The sequence below is a fragment of the Pseudoliparis swirei genome, chromosome 2, assembly GCF_029220125.1.
Source record: "Pseudoliparis swirei isolate HS2019 ecotype Mariana Trench chromosome 2, NWPU_hadal_v1, whole genome shotgun sequence".
Lineage (NCBI taxonomy): Eukaryota > Metazoa > Chordata > Actinopteri > Perciformes > Liparidae > Pseudoliparis > Pseudoliparis swirei.
Window position 1 is genome coordinate 17,836,880 of NC_079389.1, and position 27,615 is coordinate 17,864,494.

At 46.9% G+C, this 27,615-nt stretch overlaps 2 protein-coding genes across 5 annotated transcripts in view; both read right to left on the minus strand.

Moving 5' to 3' along the window:
• ndp (norrin cystine knot growth factor NDP) lies at positions 1 to 25,016 on the minus strand. Of its 2 annotated transcripts, XM_056425977.1 has the most exons (5): positions 24,999 to 25,016; positions 24,289 to 24,452; positions 24,039 to 24,125; positions 3,956 to 4,389; positions 1 to 1,323 (listed from the first exon to the last, which is right to left on the minus strand). In XM_056425977.1, exons 4-5 carry the CDS (start codon positions 4,160 to 4,162, stop codon positions 1,099 to 1,101), a joined length of 432 nt encoding a protein of 143 aa, XP_056281952.1. In that variant the 5' UTR covers positions 4,163 to 4,389; positions 24,039 to 24,125; positions 24,289 to 24,452; positions 24,999 to 25,016; the 3' UTR covers positions 1 to 1,098. The 2 variants fall into 2 exon arrangements, with proteins under 2 accessions (XP_056281952.1, XP_056281957.1); XM_056425982.1 differs by lacking the exons at positions 24,039 to 24,125; positions 24,289 to 24,452; positions 24,999 to 25,016 and adding an exon at positions 22,764 to 22,852.
• The window catches only part of efhc2 (EF-hand domain (C-terminal) containing 2), a 45,420-nt gene that overhangs the window by 948 nt on the left and 16,857 nt on the right, over positions 1 to 27,615 (minus strand). Inside the window, exons 16-18 of one of the 3 annotated variants that reach the window (XR_008833144.1) lie at positions 25,334 to 25,475; positions 25,164 to 25,230; positions 24,534 to 24,676 (exon numbers count right to left, since the gene is read on the minus strand). The exons of 1 other annotated variant lie outside the window; for it this stretch is intronic. The gene's annotated coding sequence lies outside the window, so the exon portion shown is untranslated. Of the gene's footprint in view, positions 1 to 24,533; positions 24,677 to 25,163; positions 25,231 to 25,255; positions 25,476 to 27,615 lie in introns of those variants that run through there. One more of the 3 variants, XM_056425941.1, reaches the window with a different exon arrangement.

Below are 27,615 nucleotides of genomic sequence, written 5' to 3' on the forward strand. Positions count from 1 at the left end.
AGCTGTTCACTTTTTTAAATTGAGATAAACTGACCACAAACACTGATGGAGCGTTAGACGTGTTCGAGCCTGACACACACACACACACACACACACACACACACACGCAAACAAAGAACAAACAAACAAATATACACACCACACAGAAAGGAATCCCTTGTGTGAAGTTGTGTGTTCATCCCGCTGGAGGCTTTACAGGCGGACGCAGGGCAACCGCAGCACAGTTTGGACGGGAGGCGAAACACAAGGAACAAAACACGACGGGCTAAAGCGCCACTTTCCCCTCAAATCCGGCGGCGGCTGCCGTTTTCAATAATGTTGACGGGGGAGCATCACGAAGAATTCAAATAGAATTAGATTACATTTAAAGACGAAACGCCGAGAGCCTCGACGGTCCACACGACCACCCAGGCGCCGGCTGAGCCTCCGCCCTCCCCGGAGCTCCTCTCGCACACGTCGGCCTCCGTCCCGGTGAGCTCTGCTGTCGCTCGTGTTCAACGCGGCTCCGTGGAAGTCCGCGGGGAGTGCGTAAAATGTTATTGGGTGGATAAGCGCGGCGCGGGTGCCTCTCTATGGGTCCGCCACATGTGGAGCCTCGTCCTTAACGAGGCGTGTTGTTTTGTTGCACAGTGGGAGTTTATTTATGGAGCTGGCAGAAAGCAGTTACAGATATTCGTGACGAGCTCTCGTACTGTGGTCCGTGAGCATGTGCGTTATGAATTACGGAGGCCTTTAATGAGTGCAGAGCGTCTCCTCGTGGCCCGCGGGAGCAGCAGTTTGTGGCGTCTGGCCTCGTGTGCAGGAGAAATGTGCTCCGCATGGTTTGTACTGATTGAATGCACATAATGGCGCGGGGTATGGGAGGTTCTGTCCGAGTCCCAGAGGCTGCGGGTCAATGTCGGTGTGAGGGTGGTAGCCTACGATTGCTCCGAACTATCACTCCCGAGATAACAAACGAGCGTCTGGAGCCGCCGCCCTCCCGGGGGAAATCCTCCGATCCGATATAATCAACCCTCTCAATTCTCTGGACGGCTTCAGAGTCGGGCCCGGTGAGGCCGAGAGGATCTCCAGAGTCTCGAGGCGGTGGGAGGACGCCGCTCAGCTGCACTCCTCGCAGCTGCAGGCGAGGATGTATCTGTAGGTGGCCGTGATGCGGGTCCCGCCGGCGCAGCGCAGCCTCACCGCCTTCAGCTTGGAGGTGTGCGGCCGGCAGCAGGAGCAGGTGCTCTTGAAGGGCTGTTTGAGCACCGAGCTGAAGGAGATGAGGGGCTCGGAGCGGGTCGTGTGGCTGCAGTGGCCCTCGCAGCGCGCCAGCAGCACCATCTGGAACACAGTGTGCAGAGGAAGACGAGAGGAAGGAGGAAAGAAATGCTTTAACCCTCCTGTTGCCTTCGGGTCAATTTGACCCCATTCAATGTTTCACCCTCCTGTTACCTTTATATTTACTAACATATTTTACCCTCGGGGTCAATTTGACGCCAGCAATTAAAACCTCCAGAAAATTATTAGAATTAATCTTGTTTTCCAAGTTTAAGTGTGAGGTACTTTATGTTTGTTTGTTGACTGCCGAAAGAACACCGACATTAAATATTGAATCGGGTCAAATTGAGCGGAACCGGCACCTTCGGGCTGGGAGCAAAGAGCCGTCGCTCCTCACGCCGGCCGCCGCTTGGAGCTCAGGGTCAAAAACCACTGTGTCAAGCTTTGCCCAAGTCAGATCACACACACACACACACACAGACACACACAGACACACACACACACACACAGACACGCAAAGCACCGGCCTGATTAGTGTGTTGACCGTCCGACTGGCATTCCTCTGTGGGTCACCACATTCCTGTCGCCTCCCTAAACAGACTCCTGTGTCATGTCCTGCTGTCAGCTGCTGTGTGTCGCCACCCATGTACCCACTTTGACAAAAGCCTGTCTGGGGCCATGGCAGGGTGACACACACACACACACACACACACTCTCTCACTCAGGAGCGATGTCGCCACTTTAAGACCACTTGTCTTTGTACTCGCTGAGGATCAAGCTGTCAGTCAGCGACCATTCCTCCCCCGTGACGCCCCTCTGCTCCTCCACTCTTCTTTCCTGCTCCTCCTTTCATTCATGACCAGCTGGATGCAGCGGTTATCTAATCACGTAAAGCGGTTTCCCCGACAGCCAGTAGGTTGAGGAGTTAATACAGTAATCAGATGGTGGGTTTAGATGAGTTGAACTGCACGTTGTTATTTTGGTGTATTTTAATGTGACATTATTTTTCATACATATTGTTGCTTTTTCGCTTAATTTAAATTGTTATACTCTTCCTAATTATACAATTAATACTTACTATTAGTTTTATTATTTGTCTAATTACTTTTCCTTTCTGTATGTGTAGATTTAATTAATTTCCGTGGTGTGTATAATCCTGGACGCTGTGGGATTCAGTCTTTGCCGCTGAGGCTCATGGGTAATGAGGAGACATTCATCGTAAGTCTCCAAGAGATAATAAAAGAAACAATAAAAGCTCCTGCAGTCAGTTTAAAGTACAATAATGTTTGTTATTATAGTTACTTCATATAAAATTGATTTGTATTCATTTTAATTATATAAATATATATCTTTACATTTTTATATATATATATTCCATTTTTTTTTTTTTTAAAGAAAAAAAGAAGAAATATATATTAATAAAACCAATAAGTATGATCTTATTCAGTGGTAGAATGCAGCTAAGTACTTTTATTTAAGTACAGTTATTACTGTATTATTATTATATTTATGCTACTTTCTTCAGGAAGAAAATATACTTTTTACTTCACTGCATTTATTTGATATTATAATCCACACATTTAAAATTATTAATACAACATATGAATCATCTCATATCAATGATTTTACTGTTACAGGTTAAACTACCCATGCGGTATATAAAGTTGGATCAGCCTGACCGTGACTGGCTGCAACAATAATGCAACACAATAATAGAATCAATAATTGTGATCCAATAGTATTATATAACATTCACTATTCTTAAATACGCACAGTGAGTGCTTCTTTGGAATTTAACATTTTTTCTTTTTTTTCTTCTTTTGTACTTTTACTGAAGTAATATATTTAATGCAACGCTTTCCGTTCTGGAACTCATGTCGTCGATACAAATATTGTCTGAGTTGAGACCCCCCCCCACACACACACACACATACTGAGGTGAAACAGGAGCCCCGTGCTCTGGGTACTGTAAAGCGTGGCTCATGCTGTGAGTGAGTTCAGGCCTGACTTCCCCGAGCGGGCTGTGGTTTGGCCACCTGCTCGGCACTCAGAATAGTCCGAATATTTAAAAAAGACCAAAGAACCGGGCTGCTCGCGCTCGCTGCAGCATAAGGCTTAGGGTCACACATTCGACAGTCACGCGAGTCGACGGGTCGTCGAGTGGATGAGTCGTCCGGCACTTTATGGAGAGAAGGAAAAAATAAAAATGCCGCGCGCCGCCTTCGGACCACGAGCTAACTTTTCTTTTTCTCTCTCCAGAAAGACGAGCGGAGGCCGGAGAGAGAGCCGGCTGACGGGGAGACGTCCGCTTCAGCCAAATGGGCTTCCCAGCTGAGGAGCAGAATATGACTGCAGCGTGGCCCGCGTCCAGCACCACACACACACACACACACACACACTGAGAAACGAGGCGAGTCCCGTCTAAATGAAGGAGAGGTGGAGATAATGTGAGAGGAGGCGATGGCTGAATGGAGGAGGCGTTTGAGGGGCAACAAGAGTAACGCTGGTGGAAAGAGAAATGTGTGTGAGACTAATTGAGTTTGGCGTTTTGCGGGGGGGGGGGGGTTTAGTCTTTGCCCGGCGCTCTGTGGGTTTTCCTCGTGTCTCCGAGGCATTGCTTTTCAAAACAAATTGTCTCCAATAACAAATGACTTAACTCGTCTTAAACGACTCGCTACCAAAAAGAAGGCCTCACCTTGGAGTTGCACTTGTAGATCGGGTGCACGATGGTCTCCACGAAGTGGTGCCTCATGCAGCGCTCCGGGTCGGCTTCTCCCAGGTGTGGGTGTCCCTTATCGCTGGCCTTGTTGCTGCTGGCGGACCGGACCAAGCCCAGCAGCGGGCAGCACATCAGGACCAGCAGCAGGCCGGAGGGGGGGCCCGCAGAGACGAAAGGTTTCATGGTGGGACCGCCCCGAGGCCGTGGCTCTCCTTTGTGCTCCTCTCTCTTACTGTCGCTCTTGACAGTTCTTTCCGCCTCGCATCCGACTTTTCTTTTTCTCGGGGGGTCTCTCTCTCGGTCCTGCTAGTGCAGCGGCGGCTCAAGGTCAGCGAGTTGGAGGGAGGAAGGTGGGAGGAGGGTCTCTCCGGCGGGCCGCTCCATCCCCCACTGTCTGGATCCACTACAGTCTGAGAGAGGGAGACACACAGGAAGGCATGCACTGATAAAGAAACAATATTGTGTGTGTGTGTGTGTGTGTGTGGGCAGTATGTTTTGTCCATTTGTACATCCTAGGGAGTTACTTTAAGCGCTTTAGAAAAGATCACACGGCTCCCGGTACTGGACGTAGCTGTCTCCAGACGGATTCTCATCGATATATCTGTCAGTTTTGGGGTGATTGACTGTTTGATGAGTGTGTGTGTGAGTCTCCGAACCTGGCTGCCTACTTTGTCTCCTTTATTCCACGGTCTCCCCTGCACGCTCACACACACACACACACGCACACACACAAACACACACATGTCCGGGTGCTTTTATTACAGAGGAGAAACTTAAGCCATGCACAAACAGCCTGCAGCCGGCCCTTTCCTCTCCCCAGGAATGACTTTTTCATTAAAAGAAATCGCTCTCCCAACAAGCCTCTCATGACTGCAGCCCCTCTGCCCGTCCCGCAGCACATTCACATGCATTTATGGAGTTTTTCCCCCCTAACTTCATCGTTTTATTGTGCTCCTGACAATAGGGTTCGTGTTAGGAGGGAGCTCGGTGCGGGCGGAGGCAGCTTCGCTCACAGGAAATGTGCTGTGAATTAATGAGAGGTGTGTGTGTGTGTGTCGTATACGTCACGGTGTGAGAAATGAGCGTAATGATCGTGGTTTAAAGTTCAAGATTTGTTTCACGCCGTTCACTCGATATTCATATAAACATGCGACCAAGGCTCGTCGCGTCGAGCGGTCTGCAGACGCACATTCGTGAGGTTGTCGTGGGTAACCTGACCGCTCACACACGTTCTTAAGCTTGATTACGACTTGGCCGCTCAGTAGCCGCAGGGAAACGACGAAGTTTAGACTCCGACTCTGTTGCGCCAATAAAACTCCAGACTTATATTTCAGTTGCGTGTAAAAATCTGCAGGGATGTCCAGCTCAAAGGAACGCCACTTGAGCATGACTTCCCAATACGACAATTTGAAGGCGGAAAGCCTGCTATAATTTATCGGCCGACACTTCATCAAGATGGATATCATTTTGTTTTCTTAAGAAGCGCATCCAAGGAGGAATGTGTTTTTCGGAGCAAGTGTTCACGCAGCTTAAAGCGAGCAGGAAATATCACATTGTGCTAAAGCCATCGGACCCGTTTCGGTCATCCTGATGTTATTGACGTGCACTTTTTGTAATTTGAGATATGTGTTATTTCTCTTGCCTGATGTCCAGCGCTTTGAATCCGCCCCCTCTTCAGCCCAGTTGACTGGAGATGGAAACGGAGGGTAACGAGTTGACATTTGCGTCATATATCCAAAAGGCTTTTTAAAATCTTTCCAGTTTAAAAAAGGGACTTGTTTATTATGTCTTATGTATGATTTACCCCGTTTCACTTTATTCTTGTTTATTACTTGAGGTGAGAATCTTGTATAAGCCCTTTGGGTTTCTTTTCTCATCTGCACTCATTTAAGTGTCTTTTAATAATATTACATTTGTACTGTTTTTATTTTATTGTGCGAATAAATAAATGAATATTTTAAATTATACCAAGAATATTTAACACAGGTAACAGCAACAGGTTAGGCATTATTAACAGCATTAAATACAATTTTGGGTCGGACGCGTCGATCACATGAAGAAAAATCCTCACGTAAAAAATAGTTTTGTGATTATTAATCTGTGATTCGTGAACGGTTACATTATCACCAGGCCGAGTTAGGAAGATGTGTCTGTAAGTGTCTCAAGTGGTTCCCCGTGCTTGAACAGAAGTGAGGGTGAACGGGACTGTTTCGCTCAGTGATCGCAGAAGAAATGAGTAAAATACTGCGTTCTATCAAAGTTCACTCTTTAAACGGAGATCGCAGAATGCGTCAAGTTCATCACGACTCTTTATATGCCCCCCCTCGCCCCCCCCCCCATCCCCCTCCTCCGCCCCCACGATTCCAGCCCCGATGCTTTTCTTTCTAAGGGGAGTCATTTAACCTTGAGAGAAGGTATCATTTGGCCTGTTAAAATAAATACTCCCCGAGATGTTCTGTTGGCCTGCTGAACATGTGCTGTGGGGGGGGGGGGGGGGTTATCCCCACCGTTCATGCTGCTGCAGTTATCAGTATCTTCATCTTCTCTCTACTGTTATCGGTATCTTCATCATATCTCTACTGTTATCGGTATCTTCATCTTCTTTCTACTGTTATCAGTATCTTCATCTTCTCTCTACTGTTATCGGTATCTTCATCTTCTCTCTACTGTTATCGGTATCTTCATCTTCTCTCTACTGTTATCAGTATCTTCATCTTCTCTCTACTGTTATCGGTATCTTCATCTTCTCTCTACTGTTATCAGTATCTTCATCTTCTCTACTGTTATCGGTATCTTCATCTTCTCTCTGCTGTTATCGGTATCTTCATCTTCTCTCTACTGTTATCGGTATCTTCATCTTCTCTCTACTGTTATCAGTATCTTCATCTTCTCTCTGCTGTTATCACTATCTTCATCTTCTCTCTGCTGTTATCAGTATCTTCATCTTCTCTCTACTGTTATCGGTATCTTCATCTTCTCTCTACTGTTATCAGTATCTTCATCTTCTCTCTGCTGTTATCAGTATCTTCATCTTCTCTCTACTGTTATCAGTATCTTCATCTTCTCTCTACTGTTATCAGTATCTGCATCTTCTCTCTAATGTTATCAGTATCTTCATCTTCTCTCTACTGTTATCAGTATCTTCATCTTCTCTCTGCTGTTATCACTATCTTCATCTTCTCTCTACTGTTATCAGTATCTTCATCTTCTCTCTGCTGTTATCAGTATCTTCATCTTCTCTCTACTGTTATCAGTATCTTCATCTTCTCTCTGCTGTTATCACTATCTTCATCTTCTCTCTACTGTTATCAGTATCTGCATCTTCTCTCTAATGTTATCAGTATCTTCATCTTCTCTCTACTGTTATCAGTATCTTCATCTTCTCTCTGCTGTTATCAGTATCTTCATCTTCTCTCTGCTGTTATCAGTATCTTCATCTTCTCTCTACTGTTATCAGTATCTTCATCTTCTCTCTGCTGTTATCAGTATCTTCATCTTCTCTCTACTGTTATCAGTATCTTCATCTTCTCTCTAATGTTATCAGTATCTTCATCTTCTCTCTACTGTTATCGGAATCTTCATCTTCTCTCTGCTGTTATCAGTATCTTCATCTTCTCTCTACTGTTATCAGTATCTTCATCTTCCGCGTGCAGCGCAGGCGACGCGGTCCTTGCGTGGATTTGATCAACGCGAGGACATTTGGATATTATTTTTATTTTTTACACCTTCACCTCTTTGAAGCTGCATGAGGACATAGCGAGCTCATTCACAGAACGGTCTCAACACTATGGCACTCATCGAGAGAGGGGAACCTCTCACACAAACCCATATGGTTTATATATATATATATATACCATTATGTTACTGCTCAAGAAGATGCATCTTGTGGTCCATCATGCTGCCTTTGCGAGTAATATGTAACGTTTCAATGGACTTTATTGTGTTTAAGGAGAAAAAACATTGTAATGTTTTGTTAGAAAAGCATTACTGGGTAAATCAATGCAGTACATATCCAGTTTAGTCCAGAATGTCATTAAGATGCTATTTGGGGCGCTAAAACGAAAAAAGAAAAAGAAGAGATCATTTCATATGTCCAAAACCTTATAAACCTAGAACAATTGTGAAGTATTACATTATGCAAACACTGAATACCACGTTGGCATCAATATCCCACAATGCATTGCGGTCGCGATGACGATGGACAGTTCTGTATCACCAACATTGTCAATGTAAGTTTAAGTATGAGTATAATAAAGTATAAGACTTTGCTTGTTGTAATAGATCACTTTAATCTAGTTTAGACTTTATGATTCTCACAAATCATCCTTTGGGCACATGAGGTTGGCACAGGTTACCATGGTTACACACAGTGTGTACTACTGTGTGTAACACACAAGCCCTGAAGACTTAACTTGGAGTATTTACCCTCTTTTGACATATTTAGAAATATTTTAAACAATAAACTATATATACTATAAATACTACTTTAAATGTGTTTTTAGAGAACAATGTTGTTGCTTCTAACACGTGTCATTACTTTGCTTTGATTCTTGGTTTAGTTTTGCCTGTGTTGTTGTGTTTTGGGATGCTTTTCATTGTGGTCTTTGTATTACTAGGTATTTTTGTTACTCGTCCCCATTTGTACCTGAACATGGATTTATTTTTTACTTTGCTGCCCATCTCGATCAGGATTGGGCCAGAATAGATCGTCATATCTCAATGGTCATCTTTCTGCTTCAATAAAGAATAACTACAATATATATTTCTTCCCAACTATCAAGGAAGCACTGAGTAAACATCTGCTGCTGGAGTCCCACCTCCCACCTTCCACCCACTGTGCATTGCGTGTGTGTCCTGTGGTCTCAAAGTTCCCATTAGGTGCCAAGAGACCCAGTCTTACTATTTCTGATGGTCAGTTTAGTCTGGTCCACAATGTGAATATGCACCATGTGAGCATATTATAGACCGAAGTAGAGAAAACAAGATTCCTACAGGAAGTAAGAAGAACCGTGTTTTAACAAGAGAGCCAAACAGAGCTAAAAGGAGAGGGAATATTGGACTCAGAGACGAGACGACAAACGAATGCCGACGTCGCTGCGTGTCAGATGATGGGTTCGTAAACAAACTGGGATTTCACTTCCGGGTGAAAATTGTCTCTCACCTCCGCACAGGCCGTGAATTCAGGAGTTCTGGCGCCCAGCGGCCGTTGCCCAGATGGTAATCCGGCTTTTGCCGCGAGGTTCAGACGATACGTGCGATCGTCGTATCCTCTGAACTCTAAACGCCTGCGAGGGTTTCGTGAAGTAAAAAACATGTTAAATCAATTCGGATCAAACGCGGTAACGGAGCCGCCGCGTTCACGGCACACAGGAAAGCATCCTCAGCATTTCCTCGTAAATCACCCGTCGCCCTCTAGAACATGTGTTTTAGTGAAACCGACAACAGGTCCTGGCCCGAGTGGAGGAGAGCAAACAAAGGCGGCGACGGGAGCGCCCCGCCGAGTAAACACCGGGGCGCTGAAGAAACTTCATTTGACCGCAGATGCCGTCCATCGGGTCCACGGCCGGCGCTCCGAGGAACCATGAGTGGAGCGAGCCAAACATTCACACTGTCATCTTTTTACCGCAAAGTGATTTTTACCTTCGCATTGAAAATGCGGAAGGTTATGTTTTGATCGCCGTGTATTTTTTGATTTATTTGTATGCGTGTTATTCGCATAACAAAAAAAGTTTTAAACCGAATCGCATGAAATTTGGTGGGATGATTGTTTAATATCCGGGGACCATTTGATTCGATTTTGGGATCGATCGGGTTAAAGGTCAAGGTCATGAAAAGGTTAAACTCTTCTTGAATCGCATGAAATTTGGTGGCATGATTGGTTATTATCCGGGGACTATTTGATTAGATTTTGGGATCGATCGGGTCAAAGGTCAAGCTCTTCTTGAATAGCATGAAATTTGGTGGCATGATTGGTTATTATCCGGGGACCATTTGATTAGACTTTTTGGGATCGATCGGGTCAAAGGTCAAGGTCATGAAAAGGTAAAACTCTTCTTTTTACCATAGCACGGTCAATTTATATCCAATTGGCATGCAACTCATGCCAACATGTTCATAATTCAATGCCCAATCTTGTGATATGCGAAGGTATGCGCTCTACCGAGTGCCCGTTCTAGTTTTGTATTGATCGCCGCTTGCCTGTGACGCGGCCGGCCGAAGCCGCGCCGCTCTCACGGGACGTCCCTCACGCCAAGGTGACCACCCATCATCATTACTGTCTCTTCTGGAGACTGGCAGCTCGAGCTTTGAAAGCCGGTGATGTCAACACGCGGCTATGAATGGCAGCTGAGTCAGATAATGGGGGCTTTCGTGGGATTAATAGATGGAGACGCTCTCCGTGTGAGTGAGCTCATTACTGCCCCGTGAGCACTTAAGCGTGTGTCTGTGATGCCTGGCGGCCTCCCGCCGGCTGGAGTGAAGCAGAGGTCAGGAGGTGTGGGGCAGGACAGAGGGCCGGTGTGGCCTCCTCTCCCCCCAGCTCACCCACACCTGCCCTGGACTGAGATTTATAGAGCCCTGGGTGTTCGCAAACAACAGCTGGATCCACTCCCCCCCCCCCCCACCCCAACGCCATTTGTCATTAAAGTATAATAGCATAAACCCTGAATCGACACACTCCGTGTGTCTCCCGGATCTGTCGTTTGGGATCGACCTCATCGAGCCAAGGTTGTCTTCCTGATACAAACACAAAAACAAATCCCCCACTGAGCTCCACTCAGAGGTGTAGCCTTCCTCCTGGACCGGTGCCGTCTCCCATGTTTCGGCCGCCATCCCTTCCTCCCCCCCCCACGCCGCTCTGTTGCAACCCTCAGGTCTGACCTATGTTTGGGAGCGTTGGATGAAAACGCACCCTGTTGCCTTGAGGCGTTGCTGCTTTCATAACCAACAGCAGCTCCGTTGGCAGCGGAGCTCCGTCAAACACGACGAGTTGATTCGTTCCCGATTACCCGCGACGTTCCCGCTCAATCAAAGGGAACAACTCGAAGGCTATTGTAGAAAAGCTGGTGCGAGACCAGGCTCCAATCAGGAGAACTCCACGGAGAAAGTCACATTTTCTGTCTGACAAAGAGAGGAATTTTTGGGAAAGCAAAGCCGTATCTCTGTTCAGACACATTCAGGGGTCGCATGTGGACCGGGACAACAAAGTGAGGCCAAGGTTATAACTTTAGGTTCATCCGGTCTAAGTGGCCCAGGTTCTGTCACCCTGAAGCGCCGCGGTCAGAGCTCAGAGCTGTGGAAAAAGTGACCGTGTTTACATGCATTCGAATAACTGGCTTAGTCGGACTGAAATCTAATTATCCGTTTCATGTAAACACCTTTGTTCGACTATGTGCAGTCCGACTACGATCCGATTAACACCCCTGGATAACTCCATCCGATCCGGTTGATAATTCGACTATCGCGGCATGTAACGGTGAATTGGATTAGGAACTGGACTTTGCGTCTTTGCGCATGCTTGAGATCCCGCCTCCCCCCTCCCTCCCATGTCGTGACCCGGAAGTCGAAAGAGTCGAAAGAGACGATAATGTCACTATTAACATCATGCAAGAATAGTCGAGGGATGTAGCTTCGCCTTGCTCTCTGTTCGCCATCTTTCTCGAAATGTTGATGTTGTTGTTGTTGGTTGTTGTTGGTAGTGGTGAAGAGGTCAAGCGGAAATGGCTGTATCACCACGAGTTGTAATGAAAACAGCGCCACCTATCGTATCGGATGTGACATGCTTTCGGCCAATGATTCGAATTACTCACTGCCATGTATATTGGGATAACAGCAGATCCCCCAAAAGAGAGCAGAGTCCGACTAAAGCAAGATTAGAATGATACCATCATGTAAACGCACTGAGTGGCTGCACTGCTGCTGCTTCAAGTGGAGAAACAGAGATATTCTGGTCCACCGAGGCAGGAAAAGAGAGTGGGCTCTGCTGTGCGGAGGCCCGAGGAGAACCGAGACATCCAGGAATTAGCAATCACAACCTTCCCATGATTGTATAGTGCATCCAGCCGAATTAGTGCCTTTATTTATCAGAGGGGAGGGATAAGGATAAGGCTGGGATGTTGGAGCAGAAACGCCATAAAAGACCAAAAAAACTGGGACAATAGAAGTTTGATTTCTACGAGGGCTGCAACTAAAGATATCTATTTTATTTGCATTACTTATCCACATGGGTTATTCCCTGCAGACAGATTTTTCCACCTGAAATGACAAACTGTCTCTTGCAGATTGATGAGCTGCAGCTTGCCCTGTGATGAAGCTGCTTGTCTCCTGGCTGACTTTGTGACGAGTCCACACGTAATGGCTCCACACTGGATGTGATCACATTAGAACAAGCAATAAGACATCCTCAGAAACTACGGACCACATGGAAGACGCTGAATGAAGAGCCTTGTTCTTTCGCTGCAGTAGAGCTTGTTAGTATTAAAAGAGTTCATACTGAAGACTGTAACAGTTACACACATTAAATGTGCAGTAAATACTGGTCAATGCTTCGCAGAAAATGCGGAAGGCAACAAGTTGACACTGTGTATTTATTTATTTAACTCAAAAGTTTGCCACTAAGCATGTATGTCAGTAAACACAACATATATAAATACATATATATGTAAATACATATATAATAATAAAATAATATACAAATATTTGTCTCTGTATGCTTGGGGAATGCCATTGTCCTTCACAATCCTGATGGCCTGAGGAAAGAAACTCCGTCTCAGTCTCTCTGTTCTTGCAGCGTGACTACGGAGGCGCCTGCCTGACCGCAGCAGCTGAAACAGTCTGTTGTTGGGGTGGTGAGGATCCTTCATGATCCTGCCGGCTCTGGTTCTGCACCTCCTGGTGTACAAGTCCTGCAGGGTGGGAGTGTAGTTCAATAGTGCGCTCAGCCGAACGCACTACTCTCTGCAGAGCCTTCCTGTCCTGAGCGGAGCAGTTGCCAAACCAGGCTGTGATGCTTCCTGTCAGGGCGCTCTCTACAGCTCCAGAGTAGAAGGACTGAAGGATCCTCTGGGAAACTTTAAATTTCCTCAGCTGCCTGAGGTGGTAGGCGCTGCCTTGCCTTTCTCACCAGAGTGTCTGTGTTTGTTGACCATGTCAGATCCTCGGTGATGTGGACTCCCAGGTATTTATACCCGCTCACCCTCTCCACAGTAGTCCCGTTAATCCCCAGTGGTGAGTACGTCCTCTGTTGTTGTACCTTCCTAAAGTCCACAATCAGCTCCTTAGTTTTGGTGACATTCATGATGAGGCTGTTGTCCTGGCACCAGAGTGACAGATCAGCAACTTCCTCCAGGTAGGCCTTCTCGTCGTTGTCGGAGATCAGGCCCACCACCACTGTGTCATCCGCAAACTTGATGATGGTATTGGAGTTGAACCTGGCCACACAGTCATGTGTGTACAGGGAGTACAGTAGGGGCTGAGGACGCACACCTGGGGGGATCCTGTGTTCAGGGTGAGGGATTTGGAGGTGTGTCTGCCCACCCTGACCACCTGTGGCCTGGCGGTCAGGAAGTCCAGGATCCAAGCACACAGGGGGGTGTTCACCCCCAGCTCAATCAGCTTGCCGGCCAGTCTGGATGGGACTATGGTGTTGAAAGCTGAACTATAATCAATGAACAGTAGTCTCACATAGCCCCCCCTCTGGCTGTCCAGATGAGAGAGTGTGGTGTGCAGTACCTGGGAGACAGCATCATCCGTGGATCTGTTTGGGCGATAAGCAAACTGCAGCGGGTCCATGGAGGAAGGGAGGAAGGCGCAGATGTAGTCCTTTATCAGCCTCTCAAAGCATTTCATGACCACCGAGGTGAGGGCCACGGTCGGTAGTCATTCATACATGCTGGAGAAGCATTCTTGGGCACAGGGACAATAGTGGATCTCTTGAAGCAGGCGGGGACCACGGACTCAGCCAGGAGAGGTTGAATATTGTGGTGAACACTGGAGCTAGCTGGTTAGCACAGGTCTTCAGTACTCGCCCAGATATGCCATCTGGACCTGCAGCTTTCCTGGTGTTCACCCTCAACAGAGCCCTCCTCACACTGTGCTCGGTCACAGAGAGTGTGTGTTCATCCCCAGCGGTAGAACTCACCTCGGCTACGCTAACGGTGTTGTTGTTAGCCGGCGAGCTAGCGCTGTTGTTGCTAGCCTCAAACCGTGCATAAAATGAGTTCAGGTCGTCCGCTAGGGATGCGTCGGCACTCACCATTGCGCGGGGTCTGCTCTGGTAGTTTGTGATAGTCCGTAGCCCCTGCCATAGGCGCCTGGTGTCGCGCTGCTCCATCTGTGATTCCACTCTGTCTCGGTACCTTCTTTTGGCGTCCTTCACCGCCCTCCTCAGTCCATAGACCGCTGCCTTGTACTCGTCCATGTTGCCGGATACAAGACCGGAGTTATAGGCAGCAGTACAGGCGTTCACAGCTTCACAGATGGATCTATCAACCCACGGCTTTTGATTAGGAAAGACCCTAACTTTTACCGTGGGGACGATGGTGTCCGTTAAGCGTTGCTATGAGGCTCATTGCTACTTCCATAAACTCGCTGGCGTCACTGGAACTGGATTGGATCATGTCCCAGTCGGCGATACTCAGAGCGTCCTGTAGCTCAGCCTCTGATTGGTCAGACCACCGCATTCGTTCCTCGTCACTACCGCTTCCCGCGATCCTTTGTTTATACTCCGGAAGCAGAAAAATGGCGGCATGGTCTGATTTCCCTGGAGAGACACAGCCTTGTAGCCTCTCTTGAATGGCGTATAGCAGTGGTCCAACGTTCTTTCCTCTGTTAGCACCCGTAATGTGCTGGTGAAAGTTCGGCATGACTTTTTTTAGGTTTGCCTTGTTAAAGTCCCCAGCCACCACCACAGCCGCGTCGGGATACTTGTTCTGATGCCGACATAACACATCATGTAGGTCCGATGGTGCTACGTCGGTGTCCGCTTGTGGTGGAATGTAGACGGCTGTGGTGATGACCGAGCTGAACTCCCGGGGAAGGTAGAATGGACGGCATGAGATCGTCAGATGTTCCAGGTTCGGCGAGCAGGAGCGAGAAAGAGTCTTAATGTTCTTGGGGTCGCACCACATGTTGTTTGTCATGAAGCAGACCCTCCACCCTTAGATTTACCAGACTCTTCCGTTCTGTCTGCACGGAAAACAGAGAAGGACTCGGTTGGACATATGACTCGATCCGGCACCAGCGGGGTCAGCCAAGTTTCCGTCAGACAAAAGATGTTACAATCCCGCATGTCCCGTTGGAATCTGATCCTTGCCCTAAAATCATCCATCTTATTTTCCAGAGACTGGACGTTAGCAAGAAGGATGCTGGGCAAAGGTGGACGGTGGGCTTGAACTCTCAGTCTGTTCGAATTCCGCTCCGTTTCCCTCGATGTTTTCGTCGTCTCCCCGTAGTAGCGGCTCCACTGCTGTTGTTGTGGTTCGCTCGTACGATCTCTGCCGGCCACGCTGGATCGATGGAAAAGTGGACAAAAACCCTTGTTTTGCATAAAGTTTATGTCCAAAAGTGTGCTGCGGTCGTATGTTGTTAGTGCCGATGTGTTTGTGGCAAAGAAAATATTAAAAATAAACACAAAAACTAAAAGAGCGCACAATCTCCGCGGAGCTGCCGGAGATTGTGCTAGTTAGTATTAAAAGAGTTAGTATTAAAAGAGTATTAAAAGAGTATTAAAAGAGTTCATACTGAAGACTGTAAGCTAGTTAGCCCGACATTAAATGTGTCTCTAAATACTGCGTCACATTGTTACCTTCGCATTGAAAATGCGGAAGGTTATGTTTTGATCGCTGTGTATTTATTTATTTAACTCAAAAAGTTTAAAACCGAATCGCATGAAATTTGATGGGATGATTGGTTATTATCCGGGGACCATTTGATTCGATTTTGGGATCGATCGGGTCAAAGGTTAAGGTCATAAAAAGGTCAACATCTTCTTTTTACCATACACTCTAAAAAGCCCAACTTCAAATTTGTTGTCCTAACACATTTTTTTAAGTTGAGTCAACAAATGCCTTTGAAAAAAGTTGAACGAACTCAAAATGTCAATTTCATGAATAAAAAGTGGAATCCACTTAAAATGTTAAGTAGAGAAAACTTAATATAGTGGTTTGGGCATCTGCTGAGGTAACTAAGGCCACTGCGCATGTATGTCAGTAAACACACACATATACAGGACTGTCTCAGAAAATTAGAATATTGTGATAAAGTTCTTTATTTTCTGTAATGCAATTAAAAAAACAAAAATGTCATGCATTCTGGATTCATTACAAATCAACTGAAATATTGCAAGCCTTTTATTCTTTTAATATTGCTGATTATGGCTTACAGCTTAAGAAAACTCTAAAATCCTATCTCATAAAATTTGAATATTTCCTCAGACCAAGTAAAAAAGAAGATTTATAACAGCAAAACAAAATCAAACATTTGAAAATGTGTTTCCAGGTGTTTCGAGTTAATTAGACGATTCAAGTGATTTGTTTAATACCCTACTAGTATACTTTTCATGATATTCTAATATTTAGAGATAGGATATTTGAGTTTTCTTAAGCTGTAAGCCATAATCAGCAATATTAAAAGAATAAAAGGCTATTTCAGTTGATTTGTAATGAATCCAGAATGCATGACATTTTTGTTTTTTTAATTGCATTACAGAAAATAAAGAACTTTATCACAATATTCTAATTTTCTGAGACAGTCCTGTATATATATATATACAAATACACATACATATATATATATATACATACCTATATATACTACTTTATTCTTATATTTTAAATAATAAAATAATATACAAATATTTTCTTTAGCCCCTGTTTAAAATACATTGGTTTTGAAACCATTGTTTGTTTATTATATTTAGATATGGATTAGATTGGGAAGGATATTGTCCATTGTTAAATGGCAAATTTCCCCCAGTTCAGGTTTTGTCACTTATTGAATTAAAGGAGCCTGTACCGTGAGAGCAAATGTTTCTGTATTTTGCTCAATTTATTTATTTAATTTAACAGACTATGAAGATTGAAATACTATAATACTAATGTGTAGGAGGTGACTCTTGTATGAAAGTGGTATATTTTAGTTTTTAAAATCTGCATAAAATGTCTTTGACTTTTAAATTGTATTGTTACAGAATGGGAAGAAAAAAAATGAAAATTTAAAAGAGGCGGTGAATATTTATTATAGTCTCTGTATGCTTGTTTTCTCAAGCAGCCCAGTTTCAAGGGAATGCCATTGTCCTTCTGTGTTGTATATATGTTCCATCGTATACTATTGTGGCAGCGGGGGGTGTTTAGGCTCGGCTGCAGAGTGGGTGGAGCGGGGGTGTGTTTCAGGGAACGGTGTCTGATTGTCATCAGCTGGACTGATTGGTAATCAGTCCAGCTGATGACGATCTGTGTTGGTTATCTGAGTCTGTCTCCATAAAGGAGCTGGACAGACAGGAGATGAGAGGAGCGTGGAGAGCAGAGACACAGTCTGCTGTCGGAATAAACCTTATTACCGAATATCCCTCTGGCTACTTGTTGCTTATTGGTGCTTTAGGGGGGGGGACCTACTCGTGATGGCTACACACCTGTCACAACCATGTTCCAAAGCTTGTTTCAAGGCCTTGATTTTGGATTCACAAAACAGAATTTTTTCTGTTTTTTTCTTTATGCAGCCATTTTGATTTTTAAGGATGTTGACCCTCTGCTGTCTATGTTCAAGTGTTGACACCTGGAATTCATATAGTTATGCAAACAAATGTTTAGTTATTGTTAATAAACACTGTGTTTGAAGAAGTTTGTTTTCTTTAACTGTTGACTTTTCCAAAGAAAACGGTGTACATTTTTAATTAATTTAAATGAAGGCAATGTTGCAAAGAATGTTGAGTGTACTCAAATAATGGGCAGTGAAATTTAGTAACAAAACATTTTAAGTTAAAAGTAAGTTCTCTCAACAAAACATTTCTCAACAAAAAATGTTAAGTGCTGTTGATGTATGTTTTTAATCTACAAGAACACACAATTTTAAGTTTCTCCAATTTAATATTTTAAGTGTTCTGAACTTAAGTACATGAGTAGATGTAACTATCAAATGCAATTTTTTAAGTAGTGTTAACTTCAATACATAAGTATGTCTGAATAGTAATGTTACGTTTGACAAACTTAAGATATCACTTTGAGTGAACTTCTTATCATAAATTGACAACACATTAGCCCTTAGTTGAGTGAACTCAAAAAGGCTTTGCAGCTGGTTGCCTCACTTTTTTAAGTTGACTCAAATTGTTTTTTTTGAGTGTAGCGTGGTCATTTTTATCCAATTGGCATGCAACTAATGCCAAAATGTTCATAATTCAATGCCCAATCTTGTGATATGCGAAGGTATGCGCTCTACCGAGTGCCCGTTCTAGTTTCTCTTGTATTTCCTTGTTTTGGAAAGGTGAACAGAACAAACATAGGTAAACTCTTTAATTTCGGAGAATCCCGCACGCTGCTCTGCAACCAAAGAGCTCAACAAGCACATGACTTCAATAATTAGAGTTCCTGGTCCTCAAAAACTAATTAGAGAGTCAACGCTGGAGGCCCTCTGGCGGATGAACTCATTAAACAACATGCATTATATGTAACTACACGGATATTAAGCGTAGAGTGTACTGCTTATTAAAAGGCATATCGTATGTCGTACACAGGGTAAATCCAAGAGAGTAGACTCCACTTGTTTTTTCTAGAGACAGCTCTGGCCGCATCGCCACGGGGCAGATCGCTTAAGACGTATCTGCAAAAAACATCCAGTCTGGGTTGAGAATATCTGGGGAGCCAAACCGCACAACCACAATACGATCCCTCTTGACATCCCACAATCCTCTCTGCTTCGGAGCTTTAGGACTTTGGGAGTTATGAGACGGTGATTCCATGCTTAAGGAGAAAAGATATTGTGATGCGTCTCTTTGAGGCTGCGGTGGGAAAGATGCCCCCCCCCCCCCACACACACACACACACATACACACACACACACACACACAAATACGAACACACACACACACATACACATATAGACCCACCACTGTGTTACTTAATAATTCTACAACAGCTCAGAGAGAAATATTTAAATTCATTATACTACAATTATTTTAACTCAATAATTATGAGTTACTTGCGGATAATTATTTGACACTATAACCTTTGACAGTATAATATGACATATACTCAAACAACACTGAAGAGGGCCATTCTGGTTCATAATATCGATAATATATTTATTCAAATAAAATGTTGAATGCTGTTTTTTAATTATTGTATTGCTCCTTTTACTGAAATAAAATAATCTGAATAATTCTAAAGAATAAAAGAGAGGAATCTCAAAAATACTTTTACAAAACAGTGAAAGTTTAATCATGAATTATCGCTCCGGGCTGAAATAAAAAGTTAATTCATCAATATGTCTGTCCATCAACATTAAAGGAATTCACAATTATTGTGACCGTGAGTTAAATATGATTTATTTATCCGGAAACATTCATTTATTCGAGCTTTTAAAAAGATTTTTTTCGTGAATTAAATCTCGTTTTGAACTGAGGGTCAGACAGTAGTATCGTCGTTTGGACCGGATAGTTATGATTTTGAACATGTCAATAATGGAAGCTGATGCCCAAAAGATCGGAGCTGCAACAATCCGTCATAATGAGGGCTTTTGTTCAAGAGGTAAAAGTGAAAGCGTGACATCTTCTCAGAATCTGTTCTGAGAAGTGACACCCGGGAGCCTCCCACCCGTTCAGCCCCGTGTTGCTCAGAACAGGATTTCTCAATCTGCCTCGCCGCGTCTTGTTCTGAGCGGCGGGCGCGTGTATAAATACCTCACAGCTCCCAGACATGGACACGTGTGCAGATACACGGCACGCGGCGGCCTGATGGTGCTGACGCTCTGGGGCTCTAAACAGTATTGGGATGCTGGTGTGTGTGTGTGTGTGTGTGTGTGTGTGTGTGCCGTGTCAGAGGAGCCAGATCTTCAGAGGGATCCTCCGCTTTGTCACCCGGGCCAGCCGGCAGCTGAGTACACAGTTGTTGTCCAGAGACGGGTCTGTCTGCGGTAGCGGCGGGCCGCCGTGGAGCCCCTCCCCCCCCCCATAAAACAGGTGCATCAAAGGACACCAGAGGAGGGGGGTATTAGGGAGAAATGACAGGTACGGAAGGGGGGGGCAGTATAATGTTTTGAGCCGTCATGAATACCTCTCTCTATTTCTTCCCCCCCCCCCCCTCTTTTCATCTTTCTAACTACATCATCGCACGGCGTTCTGATTTGCTCCAGTGCTTCACCGTGGCTCTCCTCCTCCTCCTCCTCCTCCTCCTCCTCCACCTCACCACCCTCCATTGTTTCAACAGCTTTTAATAAACTAAAGGGCAGATTCCTGACTATAGTGTGTGTGTGTGTGTGTGTGTGTGTGTGTGTGGCGGGGGGCCCAGACTCACAGACCTATCCTCCAGTCACACACACATATACAGTTTATGGACACAAACAACACACACACACACACACACACACACAGTTTGGCATGCAGTGTGCCAATCTCTTCTCCTGTCTACTGACGCCAGCTCCTGAAACGCACACACAAATTCTCTCTCTCTCTCTCTCTCTCTCTCTCTCCCCACGCGCCATCCTCCCAAAAGTTAAGCTCCCCACTAAATATATCCCCCCGGTAAAGATAAGACAAACAGTGTGGATTTGGGAGCAGCGTTCAGCCAATGACACGCAGCCGTGTGAGCCGCTTTACACTTTGAGCCGGTGTGACGGAGACAGAGCGGGAAGACACAGAGGACACCTATGGATGAATATTCCCGGATTTCTATTTCTTTCTGACTCATGTTAGTGTGTGTGTTACATGTGCTTTTATAGTAACAGAACCCCCCCCCCCTCCCTCCCCCCCAACCTGGCTGGGTCACACATGCCCTTCAAATCCTAAACCGGCCTCCTCTGTTTTCTCCATCCTCGTCAGAAAAAGAAGACCAAAAAAAAAAAAACTGTGCTCGAAAACCAAAAATCCATCCTCCAGTCAACCGCGATGCCTTCAGGCGCCCTCAGAAAAAAAAAAGCGATCGTGGCCGTGTTTGTTTCATCGCGGCGGACCCGGTGTCTGCGGGCAGCCGGGCCCGGTCCCGCGCTCGCCTGGCAGCGCGGCGTGGAGGACGCTCCCGACGGCCCGCGCTGCGTGCGGAGCGTCCATTTGTCAGGAGCGCATTCCTGCGGCGGTGAGACATCGTGAACTGACTCTCGAAAGCTTCAACGCTGTCCAAATAAACACACTCACAATGGGCCCCTGTGTGTGTGTGCGTGTGTGTGTGTGTGTGTGTGTGTGTGAGAATATGAAACATGAGAGCAGAGATACAAAAGCAGCCACCCACTGCTCTGCCAGAGCATTGCTGTCCATCTGCACCTGGCTGAATGTGCAAATGCTTCAAACACACCTCCTACTCCTCTTCCTCACCTCTCTCTCTCTCTCTCTCTGAATGGATAGAAAGGTGACTCTTTGGTTTGACTCTTTGGTTTGACTCAGTCGGCGCACGCGAGAAACACATTTTCTCGCCGCTCAAACTGTTTCTCAACTGGCGTCGGTGGAAGTGGGGAGCGGTGTTTGGAGGCGATGTTCGCCTCGCACTCTCAATCTCTTTTTTCCCTCCCCCTCCCATTGTGTCAGACTATGTCTGTCACTCTCACCTCTCTCTCTCTCTCTCTCTCTCTCTCTGCTCTTTCCTCCCTCTCTCACACATCTCAGTTTCATTCTGTTTCTCCTATTTATTGTGTCCTTCTCTGGCACCGCCTGTCCCCCGAAGGGTTCCCGGTTCCCGTCTATTTCTCTTTTAATTTCCTCCCCCTTGGACGCCCTCCTCTTCCCCCTCTCATTACCCCCCACTCTTTTCGTAGCCACTTCGTTTTTCATTTAAACACCTTCCCCGCCTCTCTCTTTCTCACGCACGCACACGCCTCTTCTTCTCGGCTTGATGGAAGTGGCAGATCTCCTCCTCCTTCCTCTTCCTCCTCCTCCTCCTCCTCCTCCTCCTCCTCCTCCTCCTACCTACCACAGAGCCTATTATATCTGTCATCATCTCCTTCTAGCATAAGCCAGCAGCCTCGGGGGCCAACGGACCAGGCCAAGTCAATCACACACTCAGACATAAACGCACGCACCTGTAAAACACATATCCAGAGTTATTCACACCGCTATTAACCGCGTACTCCAGCACACACACTCTCACACACACACACACACTCAGCTATATCCTCCCAGCATCGCTGTCACTGCCTGATTAACGAATCCTCCGGCGCCAACATAAACATGTTTCCTCCTATTACACATCATGTCCCGCCGTTTCCTAATCACCACCACTTGCGGTCTCCGGAAACACGCGCGGGAGACCCCGAAAAAAAACCCGGCACTAAAGGAGGAATGTGCACCTGAGCTTTCGGGGACGTGTGCAGCACGGGGGGGAAAGTGAGCGGAAAGTTAAGCTGGAACTCGCTCGTGGCCGTGAATCACGCACGCACTGCCGTGGAATAACGCATAAATATAAAAAACGGACACGCGACACATTGTTTCCCACCCAGCTCGAGGTAGTTCACACTGAATTAATCTCTGGCCTGTCACAGAGGAGCGAGGGAAGAGAATAAATCCTCGGCAAATGCAGACGTTAAAAAGCAGCCCTGTGGCTGCGAGCGTGCTGCTCCTGATCGGTGACACCGCGGCCGGTGGTCTTACCTTCAAGCGCCCGGCAGCAGAGGTATCCAGAGGGGGCCGAGACCCGGCAACACTGGATTTGTTGTTCAACTATTGTTTCCCAGCCAGCTCCTCTCTCCTCCTGTTTCTACCTCTCTCTCTCTCTCTCTCTCACACACAGATTGTTTGAGCGCTATTTTCTCCTCCCTCTGTCTCTCTTACCTCCCCTCTCTCTCTCCCTCTCCCTCTCTCCTCTCTCTCTCTCTCCTCTCTCTCCTCTCTCTCCTCTCTCTCTCCTCTCTCTCCTCTCTCTCTCCTCTCTCCTCTCTCTCCTCTCTCTCCTCTCTCTCTCCCTCTCCCTCTCTCTCTCTCTCCTCTCTCTCTCTCTCTCTCTCTCTCTCTCTCTCTCTCTCTCTCTCTCCTCTCTCTCTCTCTCTCTCTCTCCCTCTCTCTCCCCCTCTCTCTCCCTCTCTCTCCTCTCTCTCTCCCCTCTCTCTCTCTCCCTCTCTTCCCCTCTCTCTCTCTCTCCCTCTCTCTCTCTCCCTCCCTCCCCCTCTCTCTCTCTCTCCCTCTCTCTCTCCCCTCTCCCCTCTCTCTCTCCCTCTCTCTCTCCCTCTCTCTCTCTCCCCCTCTCTCTCTCTCTCTCTCTCTCCCTCTCCCCTCTCTCTCTCCCCTCTCTCTCTCTCTCCCCCTCTCTCTCTCTCCCTCTCTCTCTCTCTCTCTCTCTCTCTCTCTCTCTCTCTCTCTCTCTCTCTCTCCTCCCTCTCTCTCTCCCTCTCTCTCCCCCTCTCTCTCTCTCTCTCTCTCTCCCTCTCTCTCTCTCCTGTCCCACAGTCACACTCTCTCACTTTCTCTTCAAGAGGGAAATCACCAGAGCGAGGGAGCAGCCGGGATGCTGTTGCTGTGAGGATGGGTCGTCACATGTGGATCGTGACACAGCAATCGTATATCATAGGCCCTTTTCTCGCTCTCTGTCTCTTTCACTCACACACACACACACTCACACACACACACACACACCAGCTGACGTACCGACACGCTCCACGGCGGCAAATGGGAATTCCAGCCCCGGACAGCTCTGCCGGTCCCATCAGGAGAGAGCTGACCAAAAGCTGCAGCCAGTTTTACGAGGTCAGGGTTATAAAACTGTTCGCAGATTTGGCTTATTTAAAAACAACTGGCCCCCGTGGCTTCCCTCTTCACGCGCTTTCTCCAACCATGACATGAGTGGCTGGGGGGTGTGCGCAGGTGGGGTGCGTGAGAGGAAGGTGGGGGGGAGGAAGTGAGGAAAAAAGGGAGAGGAGTTAAATAACTCACCTCAGCGTTCTCCTCCTGATGGGAGCATCTGTGCTTTAAGGAGTTAACGCACTTGAATCCGTGACATCCTCCACCTGCAAGTTGCAGCTACAGTATCCACACGTTGAATATGTCGGCACGGGAATAGAAAATGCAGGCGGCGTGTTCAACTTCACTCGTCGTGAAAGTTTTACAAATGTACAAAATTACACCCACATGACCCGGTCATTGTTTAAACATACAGGGGGTCAGCTGTTAGTACGACACTCACTCTGCGGATATTTCATTTGGGATTATTTGTCTTCATCTGTAAACAATTCCACGACGATGCTCTCTGCCTGTGCGATTGGAAACGGCCACGGAGACCCGAACCGCAGCGTCCTCATCCATCTTCCTCCATCTTCATCCATCTTCCTCCTCGCGAGGACAGACACCCTGAAGATAGAGCCGGGGGGGGGGGGCTCACCACGATGGTCAGTCCCCTCTCCATTCTCTCTCAGCATTTCTGGAATCTTAACGGGTTTCGCGGGTTTATTCTGAACAGTTTGAGTTACCGAAATGAGTTCAGCGTTCAGGAAAGCGACACTGACGGCGAAGCTGCACTCCAAAAGGAAAGAGGAACACGCAGCCGGAGCCCGAGCTGCATTCTTCCAACATGCCTTCACACAGAGGAGGGGGGGGGGGGCAGGTTACTCACGTATCTTTATAGCCTGATTAAATTAGACGAGGGCGGTCAGACTGTGTGGGCAGGACAATGAGCGGCGTGCCAAAATAGGTGTAAAAGAACAACATGAGCCGTGTGAGGCTGAGCGCATATGTTCAGACACTCGTATCAAAAACACACACACGTAAACACACGTAAACACACACAAACACGCACATGTCCTGGTATGCAGAGTCAAAACTCTCGGGGGAAATAAGGGGAGCAAGCACCACACTAAGTAGGGCTTAGTGGGTCAAAAGTTTAAGAAGCACAATTACCTGAAAGACCTCGGCTGACCCCAAAATTTCTCACCTTCTGTTCCCACACACACACACACACACACACACACACACACACACACACACACACACACACACACACACACACACACACACACACACACACACACACACACACACACACACACACACACACACACACACCTTCGACAGCGGCGATTTACAGCCGGCCGCAGGAGAGGTGGAGCATGTATTCGCCACCAACAGGCTCCTAAAGAGAAGAGAGAGAGCACGGTTTGAGTTTTGAGGACCCTTTCAGGCGTTGTAAACGGTCACCACTGCGAACAGCGTCGAATTAAACGGCCATGACTCACCTGGACAGAATCTGACCGCCCCTCCTTGGCTGACTCGGCTTGTGTCCACGAGGAGGGCGGTGACAGGGAGTAAATGGCTTCAGATAATGTATCATAATATCACATGAAGGAAATGGTCAGCGCGGCCAAATGTGAATCCCATCTGCGGCGGGAGGGAGGCGGAGAGCGAGGGAGACAGACGATGTCGTGAGCGAAAAGGAGGGGATTCGCTCAGATGACATACCGGCGCGAAAAAGCTCCCGGACAACTTCTTTCTGCAGCGATTGTGAGTAAAAGGACAGCGAGGCGACGCTGAAGTGAAGTCCTCCCCGAGTGTGACTGCTGGAGAAAGGTTCAGCCACATTCACTTCCTCTATCCCAAACTTCAGCCAGGATACAAGTCTGATTGCCTGGTTAGCATTTTAGAGCCAGCGTCCATTCCCACGAGGGGTCAGGCCAAAGGTCGGGTCGGGTCGCGCTCTCGTTTTCATCGGCGCGTATAAACCGGCGACTATCGCGAGTCTCACCTCGTCTGTAGGCGGTGGAACATAATGTGACTGGACCCAGGGTTGCCAGGTCTGTGTGACAAAACCAGCCCAATGGCCAAATAAAACCAGCCCAATATCAGAACTCAAAATATGCCCGTGCCAAACCATATACACTGCTTTTAAAGTCCAACAGCATTGCTATCATTGCCAAATGTATTGTAATATCTACAAAGTAACACCAAATGTTTAGTATGCCAGCATTAAAAGCAGTTTACGGTAGGATTTGGGTATGAATAAATTATTTCATTTAAAATATGGCTTTTTATTTAAAGATATTCATGTAATTTGCATGCAAAATAGGTCTACCCGAACCAGCGGACACAAAATTCAACCCGCGGCAACACTTCAAACTTAGCCCAATTCCGCGGGAAAACCGCGGACCTGGCAACACTGACTGGACCTGACGGGACGCGAGTCATCAACTCACCAGAAGGGGGATTAGCGAGGGGCGGGGTCAAAGCACACCTGAGCCGCACGCCGTGCCGGCCTCTCGGCGACGGGCGGCGCGACACCAGCCGCGTTGAGCTTTAGTTCTCCGTTTGTGCGAGAGAATCCGGGCCGACCCACAAGCAGTAACTCATGAAGAGAGTTAAATAAGTCTCCCTGTCAGCTTTCAACTAAAGCACTCTGTTCTCTCCTTCAGCGCCGGAAAGCCTAAATACTGACCGATGGCGCACCAGACATATTCCGTCTTCATTTGGATGATTGATGGCTAGATTTATTTTAAGCAACACGGAAAAAAAGGGGGCTATACTTTCGCGAGATTTATGTGCACGACCGAGAAGAAAAAACGCCGTGTTTGCCTCAAGAATGGTCTCCACCGGGAGCCAAAGGCCTCGCAGACAAAAGCCCCATAGTTGTAATTTACAACCGGCGTAGAATAACTTTCTCTTTCCTTGACCAGGTGAAGTATTGTCCCAGCAGCTGCCAAAGACAACGGATGTTTGATGAGTGTACCAGGTCTGGTTCTGGAGTTGAGGGGGGGAACACAGTTAGCCAGTGCAAGGGCTCAGAATCAGGGGATATACTGTCTAGCGCGGGATAAAACACCGGCATCAAAGAGAGGCGGAGCTTGTCGAGACGGCACCGAGGGCCCGCGGCGTATAGCTGATGATCTAAACGCTCATTTTACGGAGAGAAAAAGGGACGAAAGAGAGAAAGTGAAACAATTCAGAGACGGCGATAGAGGGAGATATGGAATAATGAGAGAGCAGCTAAGTGGATCCCCATGTGCACCCGGGGCAGTGGCTGACCCTGTAAAGTGGGGTCTAAGCCTGAGCCCTCCCCCCCGCCACCCCCCTGCACAGTGCCGATGCCCCATAGGCACTGAGGAACGACAGAGAGCGGCCAAAAACACAGAGTCTGCTGAACTCTCTTCTGGTCTATAGAGGAGCCGTTACGGAGGGCCTCCAGACGGAGAACACTTAGCGGGCTGCTCCATCTTTTCAACAGCCCTCCTGGGACGGACTCCTCCACGCGAGACGCCAACAGGTAGGGAGACGCCAATGCATTCAAGACTTTTGTCAGCCAAAATCAAGACACCAGTTGGAACCAGTTGGAACCCCTGTGTTGATTGACAGGTTTTCATCTCATTGGCAAACACAACTAAAAGTAAAGTAAGCAATATGGATGCTGTTAGATTTTTGTTGCCAGGCAGATATATTTTCGAATTAAGTTACTCCTCATTTTTCCTGCGTCTTCGCACGAAAGCCAGCAACACGAGATCATTTCCGCTCGTCACACAAGTACAGTCTT